This window comes from Rhinatrema bivittatum, chromosome 3 (assembly GCF_901001135.1).
Source record: "Rhinatrema bivittatum chromosome 3, aRhiBiv1.1, whole genome shotgun sequence".
In the NCBI taxonomy this organism is placed as follows: Eukaryota; Metazoa; Chordata; class Amphibia; order Gymnophiona; family Rhinatrematidae; genus Rhinatrema; species Rhinatrema bivittatum.
The window spans coordinates 52,616,416-52,643,647 of NC_042617.1; the positions used below are offsets into that span (position 1 = coordinate 52,616,416).

General features: G+C 43.1%; 1 protein-coding gene across 4 annotated transcripts in view; it reads right to left on the minus strand.

The window, feature by feature from the left end:
- Positions 1-901: 901 nt before the first annotated feature.
- The window catches only part of LOC115086842 (putative deoxyribonuclease tatdn3-A), a 38,413-nt gene continuing 12,082 nt past the window's right edge, over positions 902-27,232 (minus strand). The window contains exons 9-10 of one of the 4 annotated variants that reach the window (XM_029593230.1): positions 18,834-18,914; positions 902-2,100 (exon numbers count right to left, since the gene is read on the minus strand). In XM_029593230.1, the coding sequence (XP_029449090.1) occupies positions 2,068-2,100; positions 18,834-18,914 (114 nt within the window). In that variant the 3' untranslated portion in view covers positions 902-2,067. Of the gene's footprint in view, positions 2,101-8,241; positions 9,933-18,833; positions 18,915-27,232 lie in introns of those variants that run through there. The other 3 variants (XM_029593228.1, XM_029593227.1, XM_029593229.1) reach the window with 3 other exon arrangements.

The following is a 27,232-nucleotide window of genomic DNA, read 5'->3' on the forward strand; positions in this document are numbered from 1 at the left end:
GAAAAAAAAAATAGGTACAAATATTTTTTAATAGCATTACTTAGACCATCAAGGATATGAAAGGAAATGCACCATGGACTAATTTCTCTGCTGCCTAAAATTGATAGCTAATATATTGTTTTCAGTATTGCATGGCTTTTTGTTTTTACTCTTTAGAAGAAATCAGGTCTTTTAACATCTATGGAATTTGTACAGTCCAGGCAGTTTGAGCCCTAGAAGGCAACAAATAGCAGCTTTCTTAGCATTCAAACAGGTTAATCCACACCACTGGGTTATGCATCTCTACCAGCAGATGGAGAGAGAGCAAAGCTGATGTCACGGTATGTACTGTATTTTTCGCTGCATAAGACACACTTTTTTTTCCCCCAAAAGTGGGGGGAAAATATCTGTGCATCTTATGGAGCGAATATTAAAAAAAAACAAACAACCAAAAAAACAAAAACAAAAACTAACTACAACCCCCCCCCCCCCCAAAAGACTTGCCAAAAGTCCCTGGTGGTCCAGGAGCGATCTCCTGCACGCGGGCCGTCGGCTGCCAGTATTCAAAATGGCACCGATAGCCTTTGCCCTTACTATGTCACAGGGGCTACCAGTGCCATTGGTTGGCCCCTGTCACATGGTAGGAGTGCAGCCGACAGCCCGTGTGCAGGAGATCGCTCCCGGACCCCCGCTGGACCACCAGCGGGGGGGGTGAATCAGGAAGGTGGGGGTTGTAGTTAATTATATTTAAAAGGGTTGGGATGGGGAATGGGGGACAAAAAAACACATTTTATGCCCTCCCCTAATTTGCTCCATAAGACGCACAGACGCCCGGGAACAGAGCACACCATTTTTTAATTTTTTTTATTTTCCCGCTCTGAATCCTAGGTGCGTCTTATGGTCAGGTGCGTCTTATGGAGCGAAAAATACGGTATACCCCTCTGCCAGTATTCTCCGTCTCCAGCAGATGTTGGACGTGCATATCCCTACTGGGGATTGCTTAAAAAAATTTTAAAAGGAGAAAGAAGAAGGAAATTAATCCGCCCCACTCTCTTGCTTTGATCCCTTATGATCCCTCCCTCAGTTGCGTTTTCCTGAAGTGATGTCTGTGGATCCCTCCCTCAGTAGAATGCCTCAGTCTGGTAGCTGGTTTTCCAGTGTAGACTCAGTTGTAGAGAGCAAAACAGCTCAGAGGCTAGCGGGTGCAGGAAGTTGAGCGCAGTAGTGAAGGCCTTTGCCCTCTCCCCCCGCAGCTGGAGACCAACTCTATGCTCGGCCAGACGGGCTGAGCTCAGGTAAAGAGTAAATTAAAAAAAAAAAACAAAAGGAGTGAGGGATTCCCTTCCCCTTCTGATCTCCGAGCCTCGGTGCACCGATACAACATCCATTCCCTCCTCTAGGGAGCTTTTGGAGTCGTGACAGCTTGGTGGGTTCAGCAGCCTTTTGGCTAGGCCCCACTCTTAGGCTTTGGTCAGCTGCTGCATGGTAGGCCGCAGCGGCGTTCACGTGTTTTTCTACGCACAAGTCTACCGCAAAACGGTGCTCTACTTTGGTTCACGCTTACGCACCCGGGTGGGTGCTTAGGTGGGTGCCGTTCTGGACAGCATATTGGGCACCTGTAGTATATGCTTATTGGACAGAGCTTATTTTTTGAGCACTCTGTCCAGACTCGCTTGTGCGGGCATGCAGCTCGGTGCACAGTTGTCAGACGCTTTGAGAGTGTGCTGCTAGCTGGGTATTTATCCTTGGCGCCTGCAGGGAGGAAATCCCAGTCATTGTGCAATAGTGACACTGAGTGACTGGATTTAGGACCCATGACTCCAAACTTTCGAAAGGAACCCTGGTGCATTGCCCCCAGCTACAGACTGTTGCTGCAGTGAATTGGGAAAAAAAAAATCCTCTGCTAGTTGGGAATGAAAGCTTATGGTACAAGATCACAGCCCACATTCTGAGTCTAAAGGAGCAGGAGGAAAACTGCCAGTCCCTTTCCTTCCCCCCAAAAAAGAGAAAATAGGGGTTGCATTTTGTTACATGGGGGCAAGGTTCTGTGTCTATCACCAGGGAATCACCTTCTCTTCTTGCTGCTCCCTAGAGGCACAGCACGAGTATGTCCAGGTGAGACTGAAAGAGAAAAAAAAAATGGACAGTCACTCTGGAACTCTCTCACGTACAAGCAAGTATGCAGCAGATACGAATACATCTTAAATAGGGGGCATTTCTCCGTCTCTCAGGGCAATGCACAGGGAATGCATGCATGCAAGAGTGGCATGCATGGTTGACAGGACACTGGCCTTTGGGAAATGCTGCAGTATGATCAAAGAACTCAGAAAACACAGAGGAAAAGGGAGTAAGCACACTGAGTAAATACACAAAAACAGACGTCACAGAAAAAGACACAGGTGACCACTGAACCCATGGTGGCCAACACCAGATGTACAGGGACATACTCGTCTGAGGTGGATCTCCTCCACCATTCAGAACCCGAGGAACCTCTAGCAGGAAGCAGGGCAACTTTGACCCCCTCAACATAGCCAAATCAGTTTAATCACATTCTGGCGGGGGAGAGAGAGAGAGAGAGAGAGTAAAAGAAATAGGGTGGAGTGCCTCAGTGCTGATTTAGGTAAAAAAAAAAAATTGAATGGTAATCTGCCCTGAATGGTAGAAGACCAAAAAGGGGAAATTGACGGAGCAGACTTGCGTGGAACAACAGTATAGCTACTTTGAGCTTGCAGAGAAAGGTTGCAGAGTCAGTCAGCTTGGAGCAACAGTAGAACCTTTGAATATTCTTAGATATACTTGGGGAGAGGGAACTGGAAGATTGGCTAGCAGGCTGACTTGGTCCCAATCCCCAGCTACGGATGTAAAGAATAAGGCGCGATCTGCAAGCAGATATCCTTAACTCGAGAAGTATAAGCAGGGATGAATGTGCAGACTGACTGGGCCAAATTGTCCTGCTCTGCCAACATTTCCTACGTTATGCTGAAGCCTTCCATTCATTTGGAAAGTAACATAAAAAATTAAAGGTTCTCCCCAGGATATGTTTTTATTTTTTCAAGCTCAATAGCGATGCCAAATAAAGAACTGAAACAATTCCAGGGGAAAATATTCGATTACATCCTGAAGCGAAGACCAGACTGATTGGGTGTGCCTCTAGGAGAGGGTTGGGAAGCACTGCCCTAAAAAGGATAAGGGAACTCAAAATTATGGCAAACCCATCTATTAATTATCCTGTAAGACAAACTTGAAGGTGATTTGAAGTAATCAAAAAAATAAGGCATAACAAGACATTTCTCCCAGGTATTCAGTTGGCAATTTTTAAGAGATGGCAAGAAGTAGGTTTAAGCAGATCTGATCAACTTTTTTATTCAAGGGAAAAGTAATTAGTTTTTCAAAATTTGGGGAAAGCTTTTGGATACTCCTGGCAGATTTGTATAAATATATACAAGTGCAACATTTTCAACTCCCCTGCCCAAAAAAAAAAAAGATGTATTGGAAAATAACTCCACACACAATTCAAATACTTATATCATAAGGTAGCCAGCTCCTGTCTTCAAGAGCAACAAACCTGCCTGCTTTTGAGAACTTCCACAAGGCCGTGCATGCAAATCATTTGCATGCATATTCATTGTGGATATCCTGAAAACCAGACTTGTTTGTGGTTCCTGAGTACCGGAGTTGTTCATCACTTCTGTATGCAATGTTCATCAACCCAAAAAATGTACATCCACCCCCTGTGGAAGTTTAAAAACAAAAAGCTCTCATGAAAAAAAACAGCACAGTATAAAATCCCAATTAAGTCACAGGGGTCATGTAATCAAAACACAATTGGATACTAAAGGATCAGAATTTTCTTTAGTCTATATTTAACCATTTTACACATCACCATTTTTAAGCAGCCTGAATTAGCCATGATCTGTGGGTGATGACACTGAATGAACTTGTCTCTCCAAGCTAGTAGAACTTTGGGCTCTACTGAGCATGTGCGGGAGTTGCCTCGCGAGCCTCCTCAGTCTGTTTTTGTCGACCACAGCCCAGATGTATACTCAGTATCTCAAGATGTTTTTTCCAGAATCCTTTAAAATTTTGTTTCTTTTTCTTCAGTCTCTTCACTTTTAGTTGCCTTGCTGCTCTGCAGCACCCATAAAAACCCTTTTCACAGTGGTACAAAAAAAAGCTGTGTCTCTTCAAAATGCCAAAAGATATCTGTAGTAAGATGAAGTCCCTCACAGCATGAATGTTATCCCTGCTGGCTGCAGATATGGATGTGGACCTAGCTGCCTTCTCAACACTCCAGGGCACCACACATAGAGAAATTGCATAAGTCTCTCAGAATCAGCAGTGAATCCTCTTCAAGCAGTGCAGCGTTGCCCGCCTCACCGGGAAATGAGTTAAACAGAAGCCCATGTTGAGGAAATGTAAGTCGGCATCACATTGCGCACTGATAAGATGTGCTTGATGCACGGCAAGGGACGTGCTCAATGCATGGCGCAACGAGGAAAACGCATGGCACACCAATGCGTTCTTCATAGAAAATGCTGATATGTAATAAAGATCTCAAATATAAAAAAAAAAAGTTTGTGAATGACCATCATAATTTTAGCACAGGTATAAGCACATAGAACACTGCTTCATGTACCCTTATGAATAGTGGGGGACTTTTAAATGACCCTCCTGGTGTTAATGGTTCTAATCATCAGTCATTCATCAATGTGTGTCCATTTTTACAAGTGACCAATAAATGAAATTTATCACTGCGTGCACTTACCTGTATATAATTTCCAAACGCTGCAAAATGCGGCAGCGAGAATTCTAACTAACTTACGCAGATCAGACCACATCACTCCGATCCTCAAAGACCTCCATTGGCTCCCGATCCCATCCAGAATCCTCCATAAGAGCCTTACAATTATCCACAAAACCTTGCACAACCAAAACATTCATTGGCTTAATGACTCCCTCCAATACCACACCTCCAATAGACCCTCCAGAACCGCTTACAAAGGATCCTTAGCCACTCCCGCTCACAATCTCTCCCAACTCATATCCACCAAAAAACGTGCACGATCCTTAGCGGGACCAACATTATGGAACTCTATCAGGAACACTGCACTGCTGCCTTAAAAAAAAAAGTTAAAGAACAGGCTGAACAAGCCTACGCTTAATTATCTCCCTCCGCCAGGTCACATTCCCCTTCTGTCTCCTCCTCCCCCCAAAATCTACAAGCAATTGTAATATAGTTATTGTTCTCTCTCTTGAAAAATCCTCTCCTAGGTCACTTGACCCTTTATTTTCTCCTACTCTCACAAGTTCATCTATATCCCTGTTACATGTAACTTTATCTTTCCCTCTCAGTTCAAATATTACTCCCCTGTTACCTGTAAACCAATGTGATATGTCTATGAACGTCGGTATATAAAAGTTTTTAAATAAATAAATAAAGGTTGTGTAAGAAACTAATATAATTTTTACATTCACTGGGAAATACAGCTTCAATAAGAACATGCCATAGTTGGTCAGACCAAGGGTCCATCAAGCCCAGCATCCTGACTCCAACAGTGGCCAATCCAGGCCATAAGAACCTGGAAAGTTCCCAAAAACTAATTTTTAGGGAATGGTGAATAAAACAGAAAATGTCATAATGACTCTGTATTGCTCCATGGTGAGACCGCACCTTGAATACTGTGTACAGTTCTGGTCACTGCATCTCAAAAAGGATATAGTTGCACTGGAGAAAGTGCAGAGAAGGGCGACCAAAATGAGAGGGGGAATGGAACAGCTGCCCTATGAGGAAAGGCTAAGGAAGTTAGAGCTGTTCAGGTTGAAGAAGAGACAACTGAGGGGGGATATGATAGAGATCTATAGAATCATGAAAGGACTTGAACAGGTTAATTTAAATCAGTTATTTACTCTCTCAGATAGTAGAAGGACTAGGGGGCACTCCATGAAGTTAGCAAGTAGCTCATTTAAAAATAAATCGAAGAAAATTCGTTTTCACTCAGTACATATTTAAGCTCTGGAATTCATTGCCAGGGGATGTGGTTTCAGCAGTTAGTGTAGCTGAGTTTAAAAAAAGGTTTGGATAAGTTAAATCCATAAACTGCTATTACAGTAATTAATAAACAATAGTGGCTTGTGATTTATCTAAGGTTTGGGTACTTGCCAAGTATTTGTGACTTGGATTGGCCATTGCTAGACACAAAATGCTGGACTTGATGGACCCTTGGTCTGACACAGTATGGCATTTCTTATGTTCTTATATAAGAAAATGAGTCTCTGCGTCCCAGCATAGACAAGATTTCTATTCCCCATATTTCCTAATTCTCAATAAATCATGAGGATGGAGGCCCATTTCTGGATCTGAGGCCCTTGAACAAACATATGCTTCATTAGGAATTCAAAATGAATTTTCTGAATCTCCTTTTCTCTTACATCCAAAATTAGGAATGGATATACTCTCTCGAGCTGATTGATGTAAATGTTCATATACCCATCCATCCTTCACATTACCATTACATTCGCTTCGAGATACATTCCTCCCAGTGCCAGTAAAGGGTTCTCCCAATTTGCCTTATCGGCAGTTCTGTGAGTCTTTACCTAATGCCTTACAGTGGTTGCTGCGCTCCTCTGTCGCCAGGAGATTAGAGTTCTTTCCCGTCCCTGGATGATTGGCTAATCACTACGAACTCTAGAGAATGAGCGTTGTTTTTCCCAGCACATGATGTCTCGTCTTCTTCAAAATTTGGACTTTTCTGGTCATTTTACAAAAGTCAGATCTAGTACTTGCTCAGAGAATGAAATCCATTAAACCATGGATAGACTCACTGCAGGAGAGAATGTTTCTGACAAAGAATCAAGCATACATGGTATTATCGCTCATACACAAAGTACTGACCTCCCAGTGTACAACAGCCAGAGCAATTCTCATTACATCCAGACATATGGCAGTGCCTATATGGTCCCATTATTTGCCTTTATCTCCGTTATCTACACAAAAATCTCTATTCTCAATGGGATTGGTACAGGTTTCCAAGGTGAGTTTTTTCTAGAGGTAAAATCCTCATAATTTAGGACAGGGCACTACCTCATGCTCTTCCTCATCAGTTCTTGCTAGCAATGGACACCTCCTCAATAAGGGAAGAGGTGCTCACACAGGATCATTCGATCCCAGGACTCACAAATGGAGCCACTGTGGGATCAATCTGCTAAATTAGGGCTGATCAGATACACTCTGTCAGAGTTTACACATCTTCTTCGAGGGAAGAGCATCTTAATTCAAACAGCCAACCAGGTTGCTATGTTTTATGTCAGGAAACAAGGAGGTGCAGGATCGTAGCCTCTCTGCAAGGAAGTGTTCAAGATTGAGGAGTCTACAACCAGAAACTGGCCTCTCCTATAAGCCTCCTATCTTCCAGGAATATCCAACACGCTGATGAATCACCGCAGCAGAGCGTTCTGACCGTGCAAGTGATCCTTACGATAATCAGTAAGCGATGAACTATTCATTTTAGGGAATCGGCTGCCGTTTAACCTGTTTGCATCGATACAGAACAGATAACTAGATTGCTGAGTAGAAAGAAGAACAAACCAATCTCAGACTGGCTTAGGGTGATGTCCTCCTTCACTGGGGGCCAAGCCTCATGGACATTTTTCCACCACTACTGAAGTGTGAATGCTGCTGCATGACCATGCATCCCTACTTCTTATAGCTTAAGCATGACCTGGAAAGCCATAGTTGCATATCTCGTACAACTTTCCAACCGTGCTCCTATATATTTTATTTATTTATTTATTAAAGGCTTTTATATACCGACTTTCTTGATACAAATCAAATCAACTCGGTTTACATCGAACTAAACAGTAACTATAAACCAACCACTCAACATTATAACAAGGATGCCTTAACTGGGAGTAGGAAAAAAAGAGAGGGAGAACGAAGATAAAGTACTATATTCCATAGAGTATGGGAGGGAGACACCCCCTACATTGTTAATTCATAATGGAAGAATACTTCCGCACCTCACTCCAGTGATTTGGATGTTGAATGCTCAGTACTTGCTCATTTCTCCTTGTCTGAAGTGATTGAGAACATTTCTGTTCCAGCCAGAATGCAATCCACCAGAGAGTGTAATACCTTCCCATGGATCAGATATTCCAAATGGTACCAAAAGAAAACCTTTGACATATTTTCTTGTGAGCCCAGCACTTGCTAATGTACTTGCTTACCCTCTTTGACGCAGGCCTACCACACCGTTGATGAAAGTATATCTCGACATCTTAGTGATGATCACGTTTAAGTACACACTCAATCCATCTCTACTCATCCACTAATATCTGGCTTTGCAAAAGGCTTGTGCCACAGTTAGCCCTCTGTACAACTACCTCCCCCTCCCTGTGACGTGAATGTTGTCCTTTTTCAACCATGGGGTCATCTTTTTGGTTTAGTGCTGAAGGATTTTCGCAGTTGTGACATGGGAAGTAGTGTTCCTCACAGCAGTTGCCTCATCTATGAGAATCTGCACACTTTAAACTAATGTCTGCTATATGCCATACATACAATTTTTTTCTATGATTATGTGGTCCTTCCCAGTTAACCAATATCAATCAATCCATCGTGTTGTCTACCCTTTTTTCTTTTTCAATTAAATTTTTATTAATCACAGGGTGCAGTACAGAAAGAAACTTAACACAAATCACCATTTTGCACACTTCCATGGCTGGTTTTCCATTTTGTATTTTGTCCCTCCTCCTCTCCCCCTCCCCCCACTCTTACAGTGACTGGCCATGCTAAGTCATCACAACAAATATTATCTGTGTTAATAAAGTCAGCTTGCAGTGATTTGGTGAGCGGCTGCAGCATGATGGCCGTAGTATTATGTTATGGCAAACTTGTATAGGCTTGTTTTTCCATGTGATGTTACCCATACGTCTGGCTTTTTGCAATATATTATCTTTCATGAAGAAATGATGGAGGCATGCAGTAATGTCTCTTGGCTCATTTCATGGTGATTTTCCAAGAGCTCTATGTGCCCAGTCCACCACCACCTCTGGCGGCTCTGCATCGGGAGAGTCACATAGCAGGAGGAGCCCCCAGAGATCTCTCACAATCTGGGCACTCCCCTAATGCAGATATTTCCCCTCCGGGAGCGATTTTCGAGGTCTTCCATTTTATTTAATAGCTCCCGTTGACCCTGAGCCAACTGCTGCAGCTCTTTTTCTGCTGCATCATCTCCTCTGCCTGCTCATCTGCTTAACGTCCAGCACTCTCTGCCCTAATTTTGAAACTTCGTGGCCAACCTCTCCCACCATTGACTGAATTTCCTACCGCACCGCAGCTATGTCTTTTTTAAAAATCTGTGAACCACGCAAGAAAATCAGCTCTCATCGGCCCACTCTTCTCGATTCCAGTAAGTAGGAGCTGAGCTTACCACTTGGTCATCGCCGCCATAACCATCTAGGCCTCCCTCTTACTGCCATCTCAGTAAAAGAGAGTTAATTTTCCGAGGGCATTGGCAGGCTCATGCATCTGCCAGTGTCCCTGCTCCAAAGCTTCTTCTTTCTCCCCTGTGGAAGAGAGGGCCCCTGCAGCCTGACAACCTCTCTTGATCTCCCCCCACCCCAAAAAGATCTTCAAAGGGGTTCCAAGCTCAGATGTCAGCCCCTCCTCCAAGATGTGTGAAAGGGCTTCATGCCTCAAGGACACTCCCCCTCCCCGATCATTTGATGTAAGAGACTCCAAGGATGTCCTTCCCATCCCTGCACACGTGGGGCAAAAGAGAGCACCAAGGAAGGTTGCCTTCAGTCTAGTAATATCATTCCTTCAGCTTCTGAGAAACTCTTGGAAACAGCCTCAAGGCATTGTTTGCTGTCACGTCACAAACTGTTTGTGGTGATAATCCTTTCACGCTAGCAATGTACTGGCAAGAAATCCTGATGTTCTCTGGGACATTTCTTTCCTAGAAAGAGAAAAAAAAAATTCTAAACTGATCTAGTGAAATATGCAGCATTCATGAAGTACAAAAACGTTCTGTGGCTCATTGTGGCAGATGGAGAGGAGCCCACACCAGCAGTTTACTAGCCATATGCAGTGGCTGCTGTTTGTGAGGAAAGAAACAATAGGAAGGCAGAGCAGTAATCTGCAAATATTTGCTTAACAGACCGCAACCTCCCATCCTTTGGAAAAATTCATGAGACCGGTTCAAGTTGATTCAGGTAATGGTATATCTGACAACCAACCTGTTGAATGCAGTAACTGGCTCTGCGCTACAGTGAAAATGCATTTGAAGTCACAACAACAGATGAAAAAATAGTGAAAATGTTTTTTTTTGGTGGCGGAGCTGTAGATACCTTATCGCCAAGGTGAGAGTGAAGGATGTAGGTTAAGGGGAGAGTTGGAAGGATAGAGCATAGAAGGATTAGAAAGTGAAGATGGGGAGTGGAAGATGTTGGGTGTTGAAAGGTAAAAGTGTGGGAAAAGATGGAGTGCGAGGAGAAAGTTTGAAGGTGAGGGGGAAAGATTGGGTGAGGAAGAGGAGGATGCAAGGTGAGAGGTGAGTAGAAGATGGAGGGCAGGATGGAAGGAAGAGACGGATGGATAGAAGGTGTTAGGATGTGGAGGGTGATTTGGGAGAGGAAGGTTTCCAGAGAGCAAGAATGGAGGCAGCTAGTGAGGGAAAGGACAAGGGATCAGTGCAACAAGGAAGAGATGGAGGGTTTATTTATTTATTTATTTAGCTATTTTCTATACCGGCTTTCACGACCAGGGGTCACATCAAACCGGTTTACATTGAACAGTTTGTGCATTAAAACATAGAACTGGAACAACTAACTGGTGCAGAAAATACAGTTACAATGAACAAGGAATTATACAACTGGGAGAGTGGGAAGAAGAAGAAGAAGAGAGTATAACAATTAATAGAAATGCATTTACAATGGATCTTTACAAAATATGTAACTTAAAGACCCAGACTGAGAGCAGTCCTGGTCTGGAGTAGGTGGTGGATGATTAGGACTTTATAGTGGAGTTATGAGATGATGCGAACTCTGAAAAAGTAATTAAGGGATAATATTAACATGGGTTAATCTAAGATCGGAAAGGCTTCTCTGAAAAGCCAGGTTTTTAGTCTTTTTCTAAAAGTTAGTAAGCATGTTTCCTGGCGCAGCTCTACTGGGATAGAGTTCCATAGGCGTGGTCCTGCTGTTGATGGTGCTCTGTCTTCAAGTGATTTGTGTTTGAAGGCTTTGGCGTGTGGAACCTGTAATGTTTCTTTATAGCAATTCCTGGATGGTCTGACTGTGGAGTGTTTTTCCAGGGGGATTTGTAGATTTAATGGTGCGATATGATGGATGACTTTGAAGATGGAAGTTATGGACTTATACATTATTCTGTATTGAATAGGTAGCCAGTGAAGGGCTATCAGGATCGGGGTTATGTGGTCGATTCTCCTAGAGTTGGTCAGAATTCTGGCAGCTGTGTTCTGCACCATTTGTAGCGGTTTTGTATGAGAAGCTGGAAGGCCTAGTAGAATGGAATTACAATAGTCCAGCTTGGAAAATATAATTGATTGTAAAATTGTTCTGAAGTCGCGGGAATGGAAGAGCGGTCTGATTTTTTTGAGGGTGTATAATTTGTAAAAACAGTCCTTGGTCGTTTGGTTAATGAATGGTTTTAGGGTTAGGCGGTTGTCGAGGATAACTCCTAGATCTCTTACGTTTGTGGTTTGCAGGTTGGCTGGTGGATTTGTGGTGATCTTGTTGTTGTCGTGGGCTATGATGAGGAATTCTGTTTTTGAAGCGTTGAGAATCAGGTTCAGACTGTTGAGGAGGTGTTTGATCTCCGTTAGGCAGCTCTCCCAGAATTCTAATGTGTTTGTAATGGATTTATTTATGGGGATAACGATCTGCACGTCATCTGCGAATAGGAAGTGTTTTAATTTTAGTTTAGTAAGAAGGTGGCAGAGTGGGAGAAGGTAAATATTAAAAAGGGTTGGAGAAAGGGAGGAACCCTGTGGCACCCCTTGTGAAGACAGATGGTATTGAGATTCTTTATTGTGGATTTTAACCTTGTATCCTCTGTTCTCCAAGAAGGTTTTGAACCAGGTCCGTGCAGTGCCTGAAACTCCAATGTTTGCCAGTTGGTTTAGTAGGATGTGATGGTTAACCGTATCGAATGCCGCCGAGAAGTCTAGGAGAATTAGAAGGTATGCGTGACCTTTATCGATGCCGGCTAGGAGGAAGTCTGTAAGAGAGAGCAATAGTGTTTCCGTGCTTGCTGCTTTGCGGAATCCAAATTGATTGGGCGATAGTATTTGGGTTGAGAGGAGCAATGAAGTGAGGAAGGGGGACATGAAATATTGCTGAGTTTTTATAGTGAGGCAGAAGACAAAATGGAGACATGAGATGATGGGAAGGGATCAGTGTCAGATTTAGGGTAGGAACTGGAGAAGAAAGGAGGAGATAGAAGAAATGGGAAATGGACAGAAGACCTTGAAAAAGGAGACCAACAAGAAAAGCAGGAACAAATAATGAGCGACTAGAAAAATTACATGTCCAGACAGCAAAGATTTTTCTTTGTAAATTTTTACGCTACTATCCTTATTTCCTTCCTCTCCCAGTTCTACAACCTTGTTTTATTGTAACTTTTGCTTCCGTTGCACTTGTTAAAAGAACAGTTTTTGCACCCCCTGTTATATGTAAACCGGCATGATATGATCTTATCATGAATGCCGGTATAGAAAAACCTTAAATAAATAAATAAATAAATAAATAAAAAGATGATAAAAGCATTCTATTCTCAGTTTAGTGAATGGAATATGTCAGCTTTGGGCATGTGCACAGTAGAAGAGGAAATGCATTTTCTGTTTCTCTGGTGGTGGGCTGCATAGGGCCTGCTTTACACAGTCCCCCCGTCCGTCCGTCCCCCTATTATATACCTATATATATCTATTATATACCTATTATATATGATCTCAGTTTTTGTTTGCATATTTCTGTTTCTAATTTGTGGGTTGAGGCGGATGCCATCATTGTGGCTTAAAGGCACAGACTCCTTTTTTAGCTGTTACTGCTTAAACAAAGAAGAGATTAATTATCAGTTTGGGTAAAGGTTAAGGCTCAGTTCTGGTGGAAGTGAAGGATTACATCCATATAGACCTAAGGGTCACACTTGTGTCTGCTTATCGAACATGAACAATGGTATCACAGTTCAAATTAGAAAGAAAAAACAAACCAACCCGGAGTCTCCCAGCTCATGGAGTTGTGTACAGGGTGAGAGAGTGTCTTTACACTTGGCCATAGGTGCCAAATTGCTTGGCTGTGGCTCTGTTTAGTGGGTAGATCTGGATATAATTACTCACCTTTCCACATACATGATCAGAGTGAGCTCAGTTCAGATACAGTGGGTTGGTGGGGGACGGGGAGGGAGTTGCTACTGATACCATAGAACCACATGGCTAAGCGACCAGCAACTGGTGCAGCCCTAAGGAAATCGGCAGCAAGGAAGCAGAAGTAGCTGCATGGTGAGTGGCAGCAGCAAACTTGCCTTGATTGCGTGGCAAGAGGAAAATACAGTGGTGAGTGTTACGGCCAGCAAACTAAGAGGTTAAACATGATTACAGATCTGTAACAAGATTCTCATTAAGTTATTGCTGGCAGCTTGGAACAGGAAACAAACAAGCTCCAGCCTTGACATGGTTTATCAGAACGTGGGAGGTCCCAATAATGGACAAAGTGATATGGGAGAAGAGAGAGAAAGAATCCTGAGTTCTGGAACTTTAGAAGCCAGTCCTAGATTTTACACAATAAATTACGGGTTGCAGTACAACAGTGATGTTTAGTTCTCATTTAAGTTCTGTACAAATTATTGTACTATTTAATAAAATGTATTGAAATAATGTATGTAATAGCCCAGCTTAAATATTATAATTGCGTTATATCCCCTGAATTGTTTTGTAATCCATTTTGAACAAGATTCAATAAATATATATATATATGATAGAAATACATAAATTAAATCACAGCGTTGTACAGTTAAAGAATTGGGGAACAATATTGTGATTGCTGAGGGAGAGAAGCAGAATTTACAGCTGCAGGTTATGGATGAGAAAACCATTATCCCCATTAAGGGGCCCTTTGTGCTAAAGGGCTTTCTCCCATTTTAGTTCAGCAGCCCCCTAAGTTTCACCTGACTTTCGAATACCTTACGCCCATGGGTCATTTTGAAGGGTCCTCTTAATATCCTGATCTTAAAATCAGATCAGTAAGAGGGAACTTCAAAACTACTCAAGAAACATTAAGACATTCGAAATCAGGAAGACCAAACACTTTCAGGCCAATGCTATACCGGCGAGCGTTTAAGGAGCGCTCATAATTGAGCACCCGCCCCCTTAACGCCCAATGCAAAATGGAAATGAGCCTGTGCGGTAAAAAGGAGGCACGAGGGGAAATGGCACGCCCCTAGTGCCTCCTCGGCAGCGGGCGCCCGGGAGAGGTGGCTGTCTGCCAGTTAGGGAAACGAATGCTAAATTTTAGAGCGTCCCTTTTCCTAACCTGACTGCCGGCACACTTTTTAAAAAAAATTTTTTTCCGGAAATTATAATTTTGTAGTTCGTCGCCACGATATTAAGTCTGAGGAAGTACAGAAAAGCAGTATTTTCCGCTTTTCTGTACACTTTTTGGGTCCAAAATTAATGCCTGCAGCCAGTGCATGGTATTACATTGGCCTGTTTGAAATCAACAGAAGGGATTTGTGATGGGGTTTCTCACCCATCATCTGCCACTGTAAAGACCGCTGTTTGTCTCCCTCAGTTTTCTCATCCCACTCCAAACACATCACCCCATCCCTCAACTCAGTTTTTTATTGTACAACTCTTCTGTGAAAACAAATCCCAGCATTATACTACATCCTGGAATGAACTTGTACGTTAGTTCCTTCTGTAAAGAGCTGCTGAGGAGAGCGGAGCTAACCACAACCACAATAAGTTAGTCCAGTAAAGAGCACATCTCTGGTTTCCTGCGGGAGATTTTTTCTAAACTCTGCTGCAAATTTACTTAATTTTGCATAAAGATTCACACTTTTCATTATGCAAAAAAAAAAAAAAAAAAAGACAGTTTTGTGTTGAAAATACTGTTATTTATATATTTACTGTAGTTTTGTGTGCTCTCTTTCGGCCTTTTCTCTCTCTTCTGCCCCACCCCCACCCCCAGTCCCTGTTTTTTGTACTTTCTACTTTTGGTTCGGATGTGAACCAGTATGATGTACCCACTAATACCGGTATAAAAAAGTTTTAAAATAAATAAATAAAATAAAATAAAAATCCTTCATATTGTTTGTTTTTAAATATTTAAAATATATACAAATAAAAAACGTACCAAGTAAAAAAAACTCATCAATTTATCAAGCTAAGACACATGTTTTATATCTGTATTGCCACACGTTCATTGTTTCACTGTAAAGCGCTTGTTTTGCTGACTTTTGTTTAATGTGAACCGATGAGATGTTCCCAGCGTTCATCGGTATATAAAAACTTCTAAATAAATAGAATAAATGTTACAAACTTAACTGTGAAATCTCATTTTTGTTTTGAATTGAAATAGTGCCCCATCCCTATTTTATTTTCTTGAGAAAGGCCTGGTTGTCGTTCGGATTATATAAGCTTAGGTAGCTAACAATGCCCTCCTCATTAGCAGCAGGTTGTCTTGCTGTTATTTCACTCTGGGACAAATATTATTAATGGTGCCCCCTTCCCCTTCATCCCCACTCCCAACATTATCCGCCACTTTTCCCTCCATCCATTCTCTTCCCCCCAAGCATTCTTGCCCTATTTCCCCCACCTCCCCTCTTGGCATGTCCTCTCCCCCTCCATCCTGCCAACCCAGGTCCAGCTGTCCCATTTCTTACTCGTGGCCAGCATTCCTTTTGTGCCTGATCTAAGGCTGCTTTAACCACTTATGGGCCTCTTTTTTTTTTTTAACAGATTGACTCCTCCGCAGCTCCAACTTGTACCACCTACTCATACCCCCCAGCCAATCACTGAGATCCTGCTCGCCCAATCCCTGCTCTGTCTCCATGTTCCCATTCTCCGCACCCTTCCCCAAGTCCCAGCTCTCCCCCCCCCCCCATCTCTGAATCCCCACACTCGCTCCCCTCTTCCCTCACAATCCAAGTACTGTTCTCCTCCCAGCCCAGTGTCCAAGTCCCCTTTCTCACTGTCCCTCTCCCCCACCAATAGCTTTAAGCAAACCTCTTCTATTTCTTACAAGTAAAAAAAAGATAAATACAAAAGCTCACAAAATCTTCAACAGGTAACATATCTAACAGGTTTTTCACTTTCATGTGGAAAGTTCTTTTAAAGAATTTGGCTCACTTGGAAAAACTGGACTGAGAGTCAATATTCAAAGTTTGTCCGGCTAACCTTTGGAGATAGCCAGGCAGATCCATTTTTCCCCCTGCTCCCTAGCTACATTTTATTCAGACAAATTATTCCCTGAACAAAGTTTACCCACACGAAAAAGGCACTGGTGCGTTCCCGGGGCACTGTTTCACGTTGTCAGGACAGCGTTACCCCGAAAAAGTTCTCTGAATAACCGTCTGGATAAATGACAGTCCTAAAGTTACTCAACAACTTTCTTGGGTGCCATTAGATCAGCTATTCAGCCAACATAGTTTCAGGCTGAATATATAGAAAAAGTTACCCCCAACGTTGTCTGGATAATTTTACCTAGACAAGGCCAGCTGAATATTGACATCTGTGAAATTGTACATAAACACACACAAAACCCCCAAAAACCTTTACAGTTAACCCATGGATATGCTGCTGAGTCCAAGTTATCTCCATCTCCTGCTGTTCATCAAGCTTATGTGGAGCCACAGGTATGAGCCATAGTACCTGCAGGCGATCACACTCGCAACAGTTTGGAAACACTACCCTATTTTTATGCCCTGGTTGTCACAGTTTCACCTGCCATGCAGCCTCTCCATGCCCTGGTCCTGCCTGTTATGACTCCTCCTCACCTGCAGAGGCCTTTAGCGAGCCTCACCACTATCCTTGCTAAGCTCCGCCTTGCTGCTCTCGCCACGCCTAAGTCTCAGCCCTATGTAATCCAGCCTTGTCAGAATCACCTTGCCTCTTCATGGAGTCACCCTTGGCTCTCTGACCTGGCCATTCTGGCCTTGTACCTTGCCTTGAGGCCTCCAGGCCTGCTCTAGTCTTGTATCCTGCCTTGTGGCCTGTTCAGGCCTTTCTTTACCTAGGCGCTTCTGGGCCTCCAGCCTCACTGCCTTCAGACCTCTATGTTTTCTGTTCAGTGTTGTCCTTCCTAGTGCTTGTCCGGTTGTGCCCTGCTCAGCCTAGTATCCTGTCCCCTGCCTTGCCTTACCCCAGCCCCAGTTCATGCCCAGTATCCTGGCCCTGTCTCTGTCTGTACTTTGCCCCAGTCCTTGTTCTGTGTCCAGCTCCAGTATCCAGTCCTCAAGTTCCAGTCTGCTCAACCCCGTCACCAGCCTTGCCTCATCCAGACTTGCCTCATCCAGCCTGCCCGACTCACCATAATGTATAAAGATGGTGAGTCTGGGCGGGCTGGAACAAGGCTGGACGAGGCAATGGTGAGTCGCCACAGCAAAGACCTGCCAGCTCCCAAAACCCAAGGGCTCATCTTTCGGGAGAGTGAGTTGGCTAGGCAGAATACTGACTCCTGTCTAACCCAGTGTCTTGCCTTGCAGTCCTGCATAGCTCCTGGGGTGGTGTACTCAGATCCCAGCAACCCTGACACTGGTCATCACTTCTAATGTAACTGCTCTTTTGTCTATGGTGCCAGCACCTCTTCAGTTTGTTCCGCAGCCAAGCTGTATAAGCAGCTCATTAGTGAACTATGCAGCTGCAAATAAAGAGGAGAGGTGCTGGCTCCAGTAAAGAAGGGAGTCCAAGTTCACCTTCTTGAAGGTGCAGGGGACCATAGGCCAGTGTCAATTTTAATGTCACCGAGACCACCTGCGTCTTTAAGGGGGTGGAAACTGCAGCTAGCATTTGCCCGAGTTGCCTCTCCTGCACCAGTTCCACATCCAACCAGCACCACCACTGCCCAGCTCACTAACTAAGCAGTCCTAAACAAAATCATCTTTGATTTAAATTTAAGAGATCTTTTAGTGATCAAATATTCTGCCTGCTTTCTCTGTACCCTCCATCTTCACTCCTCCCCTCCTGTTCCCTTCATAACAGGAGAACAGTGGGGGAACAACAGATAGAAAGGGGCTGCATTAGGGAGTTGAGTGCCTCTTCTGACATCAGATACAGCCTCAGCCTCCAACCCCCTCATCTACTGGTTTTCCTGCAGACTGTTTAGGAGGAGAGGGGCTGAGGCAGGCACAGAGAAAGCTGAGAGAGAGCTTTCTTCAAAAAAGTTGAAAAACCTTCAGGTATGTTGATTCTGTGGCAATTTGTCAATTTTGCAGCAACAGGTAATTACACGATATCTCCCACAGCTCTGGAAGGCTAGGGGCATTGTCTAAATCTTGTTGACCCTTTTTCCTTCAGATCCATGTGGACTAACAGCAACAGTGCTACTTTATTTATAAACTTGGAAATTTAGTCTGACTGTTACATATATAACAAATTACTTTATTCTAAATGTGCCAATTATATACATTTTTTTTAAACTTTATACAGCTGGCAATTTACCCCTTAGCTGAAAAAAAAAATAGTTACAAGAGAAAAAAAAAAACTGTATTATGCTGAATAGAACTGTCATACTTCAGTAGGCTCAGATGCCCTTAACAAATACCTCTTCAAGTATTCAACTTGTTAAAATGTGTAAATACTAAGAGTTTTATAACAGAATCAGGCTTCCTAGCTGTACGGTACCTGCAGGTTTGGCCCAAGAGAAGGGGAGTCTGTCTCCAGGCAAATGTTCTCCAGTGGGATGTGCTGGATTAACTTCACTCTCTGTGATAGACGAGAACAAATATATCAATGGCAACTCCACTGCCAGAAGATTTCATGAACCACAAGAATAAACTAAAAACGGAGCCCAGGAACTATGGGAAAAAAGTGTGACTCTACAACCACTGGTGTACAAGTCAGCAGGGTCACTTGGCCAGAATAACCCCTCAGGTGTACAAGCAAGGAGATGGAGGAACTGCGTGCAACATTTAGTTGGTTTCACTCTTTCTTGCATAATAAATAGGAGGTAGCAGGGAGAACGGTGGTCAGCATGGCATGTGTTGAATTGGGGAGTACCACAGGGCTCTGTGTTGTCGTCAGCTTTATTTCATATATATTTTAGCCTCCTGGGAGCCATTTTACAGACACTGAACTTTTCCATATTTTATCTATGCCGACGATATTCAGCTTTTTATTCCTTGTCAGGGTGCTGAGGCAATGCCCGAGATATGTCTGCAGAATTCCCTGTCACTAATGAAGGTTTGGTCGACACAAAATCACCTATGTTTAAAAAAAAACCCAAGATTATGGGTTAGTAAGTGTCCCTTAGCTATGGTTCAGCCTCAACAGATATTTTGAGGGGAGTCCTATCCCTATCCTAACAGAAGTAAAGAGCCTGGGAGTGAACTTGGATTCCCAGTTTACAATGAAGCATAGATTTGCCATATAGCCAAAGTAGCATTTTATAAGTTGAAATTGGTGAGGCTATTAAAGACTTTATTACCATCGGATTGTTTTCATATGGCTATGCAGTCATTCATTTTGAGTCACATTGATTATTGCAGTTCTTTATATGTGGGCCTTCCTGATAAACTCACACAGTTAGCTCAACAAACTACCGCTCGCCAACTTAAGGGCCTGCCACGAAGGGAACATAACGCTCCAGCATTAAAGGACCTTTTACATTGGTTACCAGTAAAAAGGAGAGCCAGAACATGAACGTGAACGTGTGAACGTTAAGAGACAGAATCAGTTGATATCCACCAGTAAGGTGTCTGCGTTCAGAAGGAACGTGTTTGCTACACACTCCCTCGGTGCTTATAGGTATGAGTGCACGAAGTCTAGAGCATTTTCACATACTGTGGTTTCGTCATGGAACGGGCTACCAGTAAAAGTGAGAGAGATGCAGGAACAAATACAAAACTGGTAAAGATCTGGCGATTGAAGAGGCATAATCTTTAAGTTAAGATTATAACGGAAAGTTTTAATCTTGTAATTAGCTTAGTACTAAAGTGATTTTTGCAGAGTTTTATTATGTTTTATATTGTATTGTTTGTGATGTTTATGATTGTCTAAATGTCTTAGGAAGAAGTGGAATACAAGAAACTGTAAATAAATAAATTAAATAAGATGTATGAGTACAACGGTATCAATTGGTCGGTTGGTTTCACTGTTGCTAGCTTTACCACATTCTCAGGTATGCTGAGGGAGCACTAGCATTAAAGTCATTATGGTGAAAAGCCTGACAGCTGCTCAGGGCCCCATATGAACCTAACTACCTATAACCCACCTGGCTTAGTTCCTGCCAATCATGGCCTCACTGTTACAATTTAATGCCTCCTATGTGTTTAATGCTTGAATCTTAATTCTTCCTGTGGTCATACAGCAGGTTCACCAATCTGGGAGTCTATTTCTCAGTTCCTTACACAGAACTGGGGTAGAGATATTTTACGCCTATTTACACTAAATAAGAAAAGGCTGACTAGTAACCTACATAATCAGAATTCTCCTTTAAATATTTATTGATCCCCTCCCCCAGCATCATATTTCATGATACTAATTTGATATTCTCAGTTTACTCCTACGCATAATTTAATTCTTTTCAGCCATGACCTTGACATCTTAACTCAAAGCCTCTTATTTTTTCACTGTTGTGCGTCTTAACTAAATTATAAGCTCCCAGGAGTAGGGCTGTCCATTCTGTGTCTCTGTACAGTGCTGCATACATCTGGTATGTGTTACACACTAATGATTAATATTATTTCTTGTAATGGGAACAAGGAAAGGGAGAGCGAGGCTTTAAATATAGTGTTTTGCTGTACTCCAAGCCAACAGAACTCGTCTTCTGCTCTCTATTTTATTTACCTTTATCTATATATTGTCCTAGAAACACTAGACAAAAATAAAAATTTACTTTTTGAGGTCTGCACGTCCTGGCCACAACGGTTAGCTCCAATGTATTTTGCCTGCCTAAATAAAATATAGTCTATTCTGGGAAACAAAATGTTAAATATTTCTTGTATGCAATGGAGGGCCAGGGCCGGTTCCTCCATTAGGCAAACTAGGCAGTCGCCTAGAGCGTCAAAACTTTGGGGGTGGCAAATGAGGCCCACAAGGAGAAAGTCAATACTGTCAACGAAGGGAGAACTGTACTGGAGCTGCCACCAATACGTAAGTTGGGGGCAGGTGGCATAGGACCGAAGATTCAGCTAGGGCGCCAAATACTCCTGTAGTGGCCCTGTTTCCAGCTGATTAGTGGAAAGTTGTGGTCAGACAGCAGCTTGAGAATCAGAAGTGAGAGCAACCCCCAGAGAGAGGCAGTGGTAGCTGAATGGTTAGGACAGATAGGAGTAAGACTGAGGAGCACTCATTTCTTCTTTCCCAACTTCATAGATACAAGAGCTCTCTTGGCACATGCCCAAATGCTGTTCCGGTGGCTACACTTTCTTTTAAGCACTCGGGCTATGCATCCTAGTAGAGGTGTACAATTATCCCAAGTTTTGGTTTGAAAAAACTCTTCAAGAATTCTATAAAAATGCCATACAACCGTATGGTCAATGAGTATTTGCTAGACAATCTACCTTATAAATGGGCCATGACCGACGGCCCGCAAATGCGCAGTAGAGCTGCGCTCTACTGCGCATGTGCGGGCAAGGACGTCGGTCTTAGCCAGCGTAAAAAAAAAACAAAACATGGCGGCGGTGGTGTCGGGTGGCAGCGGCGGCAGCGGGTGGCGGGTGGCAGCGGCGGCGGCGGGTGGCAGCGGCAGCGGCGGCGGCAGCGAACGACGACGAGGAGCGGCGGCAGCGGCAGCCAGTAGCGAGGGAGGGAGGAGAGAGAGAGAGGGAGAGAGGGAGGGAGGGAGGGACTGAGTGAGAGGGAGGGAGGGAGTGAAAGGGAGGGACTGAGGGGGAGGGAGGGACTGAGGGAGGGGGAGGGACTGAGTGAGGGAGGGGGTGGGGAAGAGGGAGGGGAGAGGGAGAGGGAGAATGAGGGAGAAGTGAGAGACAGGGATGTGAGTAAGTGGAAGGGTAAGATGTTTTGGAGCAGAGAAAAAGGGAGTGGAGGAGGGCTGAGGGAGAGGGGATGGGATTGAGAGAGGGTGGGGAGTGACTGAGGGAAGGGGAGAGAGGTGGGAGTGACTGAGGGAAGGGGAGGGAGGTGAGAGTGAGGGGAAGGAGGCAGTGGGAGACAGAGAGTGAGTAAGACTGAGGGGTGGGAAGGGGGTGAGTGACTGAGGGGAAGGGGGAATGAGGGAGAAAAAGTGTAGGAGGGTGCTGCGAAAATGGACCGAAAACAAAAATGTAATGTAGCCCGTTGTGACGGGCTTAACGGCTTGTGTCTTATAATAAAATGATTATCGACAATTAATAATGACCAACAGGGGAGGACAGTTCTTGGTAAGTATTGCCCTGGTAGAAGAAGACATGCCTGCCACCAGAAATTAAAGGCAGATCATTGTACATCTTTTTGCTAAGCCTGAATAACAATACTTAAAATTGTTATAGTGCTACTAGATATACACAGTACTGTGCAGCGGTAATAAATATTCAGGTACCGTAAGTCCTTGCCCCAAAAAGCTTACTATATAAGTAGATACCAGACACAAAGGGAGAAAAAGTGACTTTCCCAACCAAGATCATATGAAGCATCAGTGGGAGAAGCTGGATTTGAACCCTGCTTCCCTGGTTCTCAGCCTATTTCCCACTACTGCAGCATTACATTCAAAAGGGCTTTTTAAAAACAGGCTTTAGCTACACCACATCCTCCTATGGTAAGTTATTACAGAGTTCAATTACATTCTTAAAATAATCTGTGGTGATTATCCTTTAAATATCAATAAGAACACAAGAAAAGCCATGCTGGGTCAGACCAAGGCCCATCAAGACCTGCATCTTATCTCCAACAGCGGCCAGTCTGAGTCACAACTACCCAGCAGATCCCAAAGAACAGATCTAGTTCTTGTTAGTCCCAGGGATAGCAATAGCTTTCTAGTTTTCCTGGCTAATAATGTGTTATGGACTTTTCCTCCAGGAAATTGTCCAAACCTCTTTTAAACCCGGCTATGTTAGTTGCCTTGACCATGTCCTCTGGTAACAGATTCCACAGCTTGATAGTGCACAAAGTGAAAAAGTACTTTCTGTGATATTTTATGAATTTACTGGTTGTTAGTTTCTTGGAGTGTCCCCTTGTTTTAATAATATTTGGAAGGTTAAATAACTATCCTTTATTTACCTGTTTTAAATGATAGGTTACAGAGTACAAGAAGCAAATTTGCAATTTCATGTTTAAGTTCTTTTAGGACTCTGGGATGGATACCAACTGGTCCTGGTGATTTGTTACTCTTTAGTTTATTAACTTCACCCATTACATCTTCCATTATCATGGAGATTTGCTTTAGTTGCTCAGAATCATCACCATCAAATAATGTTTTCTGTATATTTCCAACATTCTCCTTAGTAAAGACTGATGCAAAGAATTCATTCAGTTTTTTGGCTGTTTCATTGCCCTCGCTGAGCAATCCTTTTATGCTTCAGTCATCTGATGACCCAAGTGATTCCCTCACTCTTTTCACTTAGAATGTACTTGAAAAAAATATTTTTTCTCAAATTCTCTTTTGGCCTATCTTACCACAGTTTTAAATCTAACTTACCAGTATTTATGCTCTTGCCTAATTTATTAATTTGGGTCTCCTGTCCATTTTTTGAAGAATGCCCTTTTAGCTTAACTGTCTTTTTCATCTCGCCATTAAACAGTGCTGGCAGTCATATGGTCTTCATTGGACCTTTTTAATGCATAGAATAAATTTTATCTGGGCCTCTAAGATTGTTTAAAAATACTGTGTCCATGTCTCATGCAAACTTTTAACCTTTGCAACTACTCATTTCAATTTTTTTAAATTCCTTCATTTATCAGTCTCCCTTTTTAAAGTTATATGCTATTGCAGTAGTTTTTACTTAATATCCTCTCTCCAGTGATTATGTCAAATTTGATTGCATTATGATTACTATTGTTAAGCAGCCCCATCGTAACCCTTGCAGCAGGTCATGTGTTCCATTGAGGACTTGATCTAAAGTAGCTCCTCTCTCATTGGCTTTAGAACCAGCTGCTCCATGGAACAGTCATTTATGGCATTAAGAAATTTAACCTCTCTAGCATGTCCCCAAGAGACAGTGATCAGTCGATATTAGTTAATTGAAATACCCCATTATTATTGTATTGCCAAATTTATTTGCCTTTCTAGCTTCAGCTAGCATTTCAGTCTAGTTTTTTGTTTTTTTTTATCTTGGCCAGGTGGATAGTAGTACACATCCACTACTTTCCCATCACGCATGGAATTTCTATCCATCAGGATTCCACAGTGGATTTTGTTTCCCGCAGGACTTGCCTGCTCTATCTCGTCAATATAATTTATACCCTAGTATCACAGTGTCCTATTGGCTATCCTACTTCCACTGCATCTCTGAGATGTATATTATGTCTATATTCTCAAATAATGCCAATCATTCTAACTTTCCAATCTTACCATTCAAACTTCTGGCATTTAATATAAAATGAGACAAATCAAGTACTGTGATTTGTCAGAGACATCATCTAACTATGCATGAACTTGTACACTGCACAGAGAACTCAGTAGGAGGCAGTGACCAATGGGAAGGCATTTTTTAGGAACACTTGATGACATCACAACATTCTCTAGCTTTGCTGAGATTTCATCTGAGCCAACCAGTCAAAAATAATAAAAATATATTTTAAATTAATTTAAAATAATGCATTCCCAGGACTTTTTTTTTTAAAGCAGGTGCTTTACTCCGCCTGCTTTGTCATGTCCCCAGCAGGGTCAGGTAGCAGTGTGTTAACCCCCCATGGTGTACAGGATCTCAAACTCCACTAAAAGGCTAAGGAGGGACCGTCCCCCCAGTGGTCCTTGTCACCGGAAGGCGGTGCTGGTGATGACGACCCAGCTGGAGCTTCGCCTATACCAGCCCTCGTTCCCCTCAGGTTGAGCCCTTGGGTACCGGGGCTGGCAGGTCTTAGGAACGGGTCTCCTCAGGGAAGTGGAATCCAGCGGCAGGCTGAGGTGGTGTTGGGAATCCGGGTCGAGGCAGGTAGCAACAGTGCAAAACGGAGAGCCAAACTGGAGATTAGGGGCAGGCAGCAGACGAGCGGAGACGAGGTACCAAGCCAAAGGTCAGGACGGGCAGCAGACAAGCAGAGATGAGGAACCAAGCCGAAGTCAGAATCAGGAGATCAAGCTGAGGGAACGGAAGCAGGAACGAGGAAGGGCATGGAGTCAGGAACACTGGATCAGGATCAGCAACTACGCACTCCAAAGGAGAAGGACCTGTTGCCAAGGCAAGGAACTGAGGACTGAGCCAGGGTTAAAATACCCCTCAGTCCTGACATCATCTTCAGGGGCCGGGCCGTCGTTTCCTACCGCAGCCCCTTTAAGAGTCGGGCTGACGAGCATGCGAAGGGAAGGTCAGCAGTGTCCAGAGCCACATGGAGGCCATGCTGTCGGCCGGCTCAGGACCGGAGCCCGCCGCGCCGAACACCGGGGAGCCTGCCAAGCGTCAGGGCAGGTAGGGGGGACCATCCGCGTGTTGCTATGGCCAGGAATCCCAACATGAACCACTGACAGAGCTGTATAAATTGTGAACATATACATTTAGGATTTGTTAGGCCTTTTAGCTTCTCTTTTCTGCTAAGCTCTCTGTCTTCTTTGGACAACTAAATCAATTAATTTGTGTGCTAGTGATGTATCTCTGAGACCCTCAGGAAGTCTGCATTACTGAGCTACTTACAGGTCACATTCTGCTAACCTTTTTGAGCCGACACCTGGCATAGTCCCCTCTGTCCTAGGACTGGAATGCATGGTAAAGGAAAGGGTGCACAGCATGATGTATGGCTGAGTATTTGCGGGAAAAATCAGACAAACTAGGTATTCTATATAAACCACCTCAGAAAACGAATGTCTCAATACTGGTGGAAACGCAAGACATTCATGACATGCCAGTGTTCCAGCGCTGAACTAAGTTCTGACTGTTCAACTGCTGAGATTCATGAGATAACCTTAGGGAAGTGAGCAGATTTAGTTTCACATTGTAAAGATGTACATATATGTATACATATTTTTTTTTCCTGGTTTTGATTCACTTATTCTACGCATATGCTTTCTTGTACCTTATCTTCTTCTACTGCATTTTAAATTTTCCTTTAATTATCCAGATGATAAAGGGCATCGATGGGTATTTCTGGTTCCCAACAGTGCTCCTCACAGAGCATTTGGTGCTCCCCATCAACCACTTGTGAGGCAGGCCACATGTTACAGACAGGAGTCAATTCACACAGACACCAGATCAATCACTATAGAGAAGATCAAATTGGCATCTCCATGGGGGAGCAATTTTCAGAACAATGATCAGACACTTCAAAACTAATCTAGTAAGGACTCAAACACCTAGGTTTCTTAACTCATTATGAGCTATAAAATGATACTGCCTGGTCCCTTTCTGATCACTCATCAACATCATCTAACCGCCAACTACCCTATGCACTATCATTGGAATGATTCACTCATATTTTCTGGTTAATAACATCTTTTACTCATTCTGGAGTATAAGATCCCAAATGCTAATCAAGAAATGTATTAAGTTAGTCCATCATATCACCTTATTTGTTTTTATTTCTATTTGTTAACTTTTATTTCCAAACTATTTGATAGCTAGTAGCAAAGATGGTTGCACTAAGCACAGAAGAGTTTGCAAGGGCTCCTTCCTGCTGCCTCTGATGCTCTCTTATCAGTATATTCTCATCTGCTTTAATATTTTGAAGTCTTACTTCCAAGAAAGCTCATTTTGGAGATGTGGAAGGTATACAGGTGCATTCTGATGTAGGATAAATGCATAACGTATGTGCATGCACAGTTAATTTGGTGCAAGTGTTTCACAGGATAATCATGCATCTTATTCTGGGCTTTTAATGTTAAATATAAGATAGTAAATGATGGACGATAAAGACCAAAATGGTCCATCATTCACATTAAAAAATGATGAAAGTCTCACTTCATGTCTCTCATGCGTGATCAGGCTACACTGATT